Source organism: Budorcas taxicolor, chromosome 25 (genome assembly GCF_023091745.1).
Source record: "Budorcas taxicolor isolate Tak-1 chromosome 25, Takin1.1, whole genome shotgun sequence".
In the NCBI taxonomy this organism is placed as follows: Eukaryota; Metazoa; Chordata; class Mammalia; order Artiodactyla; family Bovidae; genus Budorcas; species Budorcas taxicolor.
Genome location: NC_068934.1, coordinates 49,901,602 through 49,907,613, shown reverse-complemented (window position 1 = coordinate 49,907,613; position 6,012 = coordinate 49,901,602). Strand labels below are relative to the sequence as shown.

General features: G+C 58.8%; 1 protein-coding gene across 1 annotated transcript; it reads left to right on the top strand.

Moving 5' to 3' along the window:
• Positions 1-1,995: 1,995 nt before the first annotated feature.
• Positions 1,996-6,012, top strand: TSSC4 (tumor suppressing subtransferable candidate 4). The gene is made up of 3 exons (XM_052661944.1): positions 1,996-2,275; positions 4,519-4,634; positions 4,781-6,012. Exon 3 carries the CDS (start codon positions 4,803-4,805, stop codon positions 5,778-5,780), a length of 978 nt encoding a protein of 325 aa, XP_052517904.1. The 5' UTR covers positions 1,996-2,275; positions 4,519-4,634; positions 4,781-4,802; the 3' UTR covers positions 5,781-6,012.

Below are 6,012 nucleotides of genomic sequence, written 5' to 3'. Positions count from 1 at the left end.
TGGACTGCAGCACACCAGGCCTCCCTATCCATCAAACTCATGTCTGTTGAGTTTACTCAAACTCACGTCTATTGAGTCTGCCATCCAACCATCTCATCCTCTGTGGTCCCCTTCTCCTCCCACCCTCAGTCTTTCCCAACATGAGGGTCTTTTCCAGTGAGTCAGTTTTTCACATTAGGTGGCCAAAGTATTGAAGTTTCAACTTCAGTATCAGTCCTTCCAAAGAACAGTCAGGACTGATTTCCTTTAGGATGGACTGGTTGGATCTCCTTGTAGTCCAAGGGACTCTCAAGAATCTTCTCCAACACCACAGTTCAAAAGCATCAATTCTTCAGTGCTCAACTTTATGGTCCAACTCTCACATCCATACATGACTACTGGAAAAACCACAGCTTTGACTAGATGGACCTTTGTTGGCAAAGTAATGTCTCAGCTTTTTAATAAACTGTCTAGGTTGGTCGTAACTTTTCTTCCAAGAAGCAAGTGTCTTAATTTCATGGTTGCAGTCACCATCTGCAGTGATTTTGGAGCCCAAAAAAATAAAGTCTGTCACTGTTTCCCCATCTTTTTGCCATGAAGTGATGGGATCAGCTGCCATAAGATGTGTCCCAAGGTTAAGGTGAAGTCGCGCAATCGTGTCCGACTCTTTGCGACCCCACGGGTTGCAGCCTACCAGGCTCTTCCATCCATGGGATTTTCCAGGCAAGGGTACTGGAGTGGGGTGCCATTTCCTTCTCCAGAGGATCTTCCCAGGGATCAAACCCAAGTCTCTCGCTTTGTAGGCAGATGCTTTACTGTCTTAGCCACCGGGGAGGTCTTAAGCCCGAAGGTTGGGACACATTAAAATGGGCCCTGTTTCCTCTCTGGGATCCTGGGCTGGGCCGCAGCATGGCCTGAACCCTGGATTCCTGGGTGCGGCCCTGGCCGAGGGGGCTCGCTCTGGCTGTCCACCAGGGGAGTCAAGGATCTGCGCTGAGCTTCAGCGGGTGCTTCCGCGGTGGCTCAGCTGGTGAAGACTCCGCAGGAGTCCTAGGTTCAATTCCTGGGTTGGGAAGATACCCTGGAGATGGGAAGGGCTACCCATCCCAGTATTATGGTCTGGAGAATTCCATGGACTGTATAGTCCACAGTGTCAGACTATTTTTTTGGGCTCCAAAGTCACTGCAGATGGTGACTGCAGCCATGAAATTAAAAGACGCTTACTCCTTGGAAGAAAAGTTATGACCAACCTAGATAGCATATTCAAAAGCAGAGATATTACCTTGCCGACTAAGGTCCGTCTAGTCAAGGCTATGGTTTTTCCTGCGGTCATGTATGGATGTGAGAGTTGGACTGTGAAGAAGGCTGAGCACCGAAGAATTGATGCTTTTGAACTATGGCGTGGGAGAAGACTCTTGAGAGTCCCTTGGCCTGCAAGGATATCCAACCAGTCCATTCTGAAGATCAACCCTGGGATGCTAAAGCTGAAACTCCAGTACTTTGGCCACCTCATGCAAAGAGTTGACTCATTGGAAAAGACTCTGATGCTGGGAGGGATTGGGCGCAGGAGGAGAAGGGGACGACCGAGGATGAGATGGCTGGACGGCATCACGGACTCGATGGACGTGAGTCTGAGTGAGCTCCGGGGGATGGTGATGGACAGGGAGGCCTGGCGCGCTGCGATTCATGGGGTCGCAAAGGGTCGGACGCGACTGGGAGACTTTCACTTTCGGAGCAGAATCGACCAGTCAGACGAGCGGCAGGCGAGGCCAGGGCGCCTCCCTCAGGCGGCTTGCCACGCGGCGGCCTGCCCGAGTCGTCCAGTGGGCGGGACAAATGTACACCGCGGGACACGCCCCGCGGCCCGGTTCCAGGGACCCGAAAGAGCAGGAACGGCTGCTCCGGAACAGCACCGGAAGTGCCTGGGAACCGCGCCGGATACGTTGACGCACTTCCGGTTCTCGCAGCTTCCGGCAAAGTGGGCTACAGTACCAGGAACGAGGCTCGGGCCGTTAGCCCTGGAGCATTCTGGGAGTCGCAGCCCTGCCTCCTCACCCAGACTCCTTCCTGAGTCAATTCCGGTCTCTTCGCGAAGGAGCGCCACGGTTTCCTGTAGGGAAGGCAGCGCATGCGCAAAGTCATCACTCCCGAGAGGCCGCAGGAGTGGAAGCCAGGTGCCTTGTGGGAGATGTAGTTCTTCAGGCGCGGGAGACGCGGCCATCGGCCAGCGGGGGACTCGGTTTCCCACGGGGCTGAGCGCGGCTCAAGATGGAGGCAGCCAGGCCGAAGTGAGCCGGTAGGTTTTTGGTGGGGAGGGCCGCGCTGCTGACCCGTCCGGCTTCAGCGGGCCACTGTCCGTAGTCTGCTGCCCCAACCAGGGAGACCCTCGTGAGCCCCGGACCCTTGGCCCGCCCCCGCCCGACTTGGTCGTAGGACTCGGGCAGCTGACAACGAGCGCCTGCCGGGCACGCGCCGAGATTCTGGGCGCGTGGAGTGGAGAAAATCAAGGCTCTGCCTCCTGGGGGAGAGAGACAACCCTCAAGGAAGCCAGCGCTCCCTGGGACCTGGCCAGCCCCGACCCCGGCCCTGAGAAAACCGCGCCTCCGTCAGCGTGGACTCAGCTCTGCCCTCCAGGGAGCTCAGGAAGTTCTCAGAGAACTCCAGAGACGCAGACCTGGCATGCTCGATCTTGGGGCGCGGTTCCCGGCTCCCCTCGGAGTGTCCCACTGATCACGGGCGTCCAGGGGACGGGAGTGCAAATTTAGGAGGCCGGAGGCTGGTTGAAGCTCCAGCTTTGCCTCCAGTGTACTGAATGACGGGCCAGTTATCTCCCCACTCCTGTCCTGCCAGCCCTAAAACAGACACCGTTGGCGTTTACTTCGTGTCCCCTTTCCTGGAGTTGTTCCTTCATTTTGGGAGTCATGCAAGGCCCAGAGGAATGGAGATCTCGCCTGTGTTTGACCTGGAGCAGGGCACTCAGAGCCACTCCTGGTCCAACTGGCCTGGTCTTTGGTGGGTGCAGGAGCAACAGAGTCACCCTGGGCAAGCAAGGGAGGCCTGGTGGGAAGAGGAAGTTGGTGGAGGCTGAGGCCTGTCCTCTGAGCCTGGAAACAAGTTTCAGGGTGCCTGATGACACTGGAATGCTAACCAGGTGTTGGCAGGACTTCTGTGCTCTGCTGGGAAAGTGAAGGGTGTGTGGAGGATCACAGATGTCGCTGGAGGTTGCCTCAGGAGCTGTGGGGCCGGCCTCTGCCAAGCAAGGCTGAGCCAGCTTCCTGAGAGCCTGACCCTCAGATGTCAAGGACCTGGCTGCAGTCCCTTCTGGAGCTGCCAGGGCATCTCTGCACTCAGGAGCACACCTCCTCCCCACAGAGCCGGCAGGTGCCTCCAGCTTTGTGGAGTACTTCTTGCCTGCCCTTCTCCCAGGCAGCATCCCGCAGCAAGCTCTACAATTCTTTATTGCAGTTGTTAGCACAGTGAATAAATGTACTCCTCATCCACACAACAGATGTTTGTGAAGTCTGACTGAGTCAGTTCGAGCTGTTCAGTGAGCCAGTTTGCAGTTACCGCCAGGACTGTCAGCTGTTTTCCGTCCCTCTGAGCACTCACTGACCTGAAAACATGTAATAAGCTATCACGTGGAACCACCACAGGATGTCAGTTACCACGATTAGACTAGTGACTGATACAATGTCGATTCTGTAATTTCACTTTTTGAAAAGAGTGATCACCCTTCACAACTCCTTGTAATCCATTAGAAAGTAATTGAATATGCTAGTGTGTGGAAACACCGGCACTGTGTCAAAACGAAACAGTGACAGTCTTTATCCGAAGTGAAAAATTACTCAGTTAATGGCCAGAATACCCTCAGTTTCCATTTTGTTTTAATGTTTCACACCTGCAGCTGCTAGCCAGTCTGAGGAGGATGATACCTGCTTTAGCACAAAATTACATGTTATACATGTCATTCATTCATTCCTTATTTATTGGAGAAGGAAATGGCACCCCACTCCAGTATTCTTGCCTGGAAAATCCTGTTGACAGAGGAGCCTGCTGCTGCTAAGTCGCTTCAGTCGTGTCCGACTCTGTGACCCCATAGACGGCAGCCCACCAGGATCCTCCGTCCATGAGATTTTCCAGGCAAGAGTACTGGAGTGGGGTGCCCTTGCCTTCTCCAGACAGAGGAGCCTGGCAGGCTACAATCCAAAAGGCCACAAAGAGTCGGACGCAACTGAGCTACTAAGCGTACTGCCTGCCACTACCACACGTGGCCGATAGAGGGAGCGCAAGGATTGCTGGTGACCCTGGGTTGACACCCCGGCTGGCCGCTCTCTACCAGACCACCCCGTGTGGGTCCCCTAGTGGCTCTAGTCAACCCTGCCTGGCGAGGACTGAGGGAGGTGACAAGTCAAAAGGACCAGCTCCTGGGCCTGGCTGTTTTGGGGGCTTTGTAAACCCAGGCCCACTCCGGGGATGTTGGCACCACTTCCATTTGTCCGCCATCTGGTCTGATGGCTGGCTGTCCCTCCCTGCCCTTAGCCAGTCACTGAGCTGCTGAGCAGAGCCGTGCCAGGGGGCCTTTGCCACCAAGAACCTTCGTCAGCATTCAACCCACCTGCCCTCCAGCATCCAGCAGGCGCCCATCAGACGGGGAGGTAAGAGGAGGGCTTTTGGTCGGTGCGGCGGGGGTGGGGGTGGGAGCTGGCCCTTCCTCCTGGGACACTGCTCTTCCTGCTGATCCTGCCTGGGGTGGTGGGTGTGAGCTTGTGTCCTGGGGACTCCCGGGGCTGTTTTGGTGCAGGTGTGGCGTGGTCTGGGGACACATGGCAGAGGCAGGGGACAGCCGACACTTCCTTGACTCGGAGGCCGACGCCCTGCCTCCGGACACTGGCTCCCTCAGCGACTCGGACTCCGACCTTAGTTTGCCTGATGGCGCTGGGGCGGCTGCCCTGTCCCCGGGGGCGCTGCCTGGGGAGGCGTCCGGGGATTCGTGCCCCGATGAGCCCCCCTCGCCCCCCAGAGGCCTCCCCCCAGAGGCAGTGCAGCCCTTCCACCTGAGAGGCACAAGCTCCACCTTCTCCCAGCGCAGCCACAGCATCTTTGATGGGCTGGAGGGGGCCGCCAGGCGGGCTGTGCCTGCTGTGGCTCCAGCCAGCCCGGGTGACGGGGGCAGCTTCCAGCAGCTGCTGACACCCTCCAGCCAGCCTGCAGCGGGGGGCCCAGGTAGGGCTGCTGGGAGCCCTGCTGCCCCAAGGGTGCCCCCTGTCCCTGACTACGTGACCCACCCTGAGCGCTGGACCAGGTACAGCCTGGAAGATGTGGCCGAGGCCAGCGAGCAGAGCAACCGGGCTGCCGCCCTGGCCTTCCTGGGCCCGCAGAACCTGGCCGCCCCCGGCAACTACATGCTTTCCTTCAACCAGGACCCCTCCAGCTGCGGGGAGGGCCGGCTTGTCTTCACCAAACCCACCCGAGCCAGCGAGGCTCGGCCCGACAGGAGGAGGGTACCCAGGAAGGCGGGGGAGCCGGGCAGGGGTGACCCTGGGGTTCCAGGAGCGGCGGGGGGCGAGGGCCCCGTGGAGCTGGCTCACCTGGCCAGGCCCGGGAGCCCCGAAGCCGAGGAGTGGAGCGGACCCCGAGGGGGCCTGCAGGAGGTGGGTGCACCTCTGGGCATGGCCCAGGCCGGCTCTGGGTGCAGCCCCCCGCTGGTGGAGACAGTGGGTTTCCATGGCAGCAAGAAGCGGAGCAGGGACCACTTCCGGAGCAAGGGTGGCAGCCCCGAGGCCCCAGGTGCGGAGGTGTGAACCAGGAAACTGCCCAGCCGCCTCCCTGACCTGGCTGTGCTGGAAGGCTGGCCACCGCTGCCCCCGGGGCGGCTTCAGGGCTGGAGCGGGCTCAGGGCTCCAGGGCAGCAAGCTGGCCCGCCGGCTGCCTGTACGTGCCACCAGGAAATGGAGACCTCGCCAGGGTGTGGGCCGGGGGCGATGGAGGCCCAACCCGTTCTCTACCCGGGAGACAGTAAAGGCTCTACGTGTT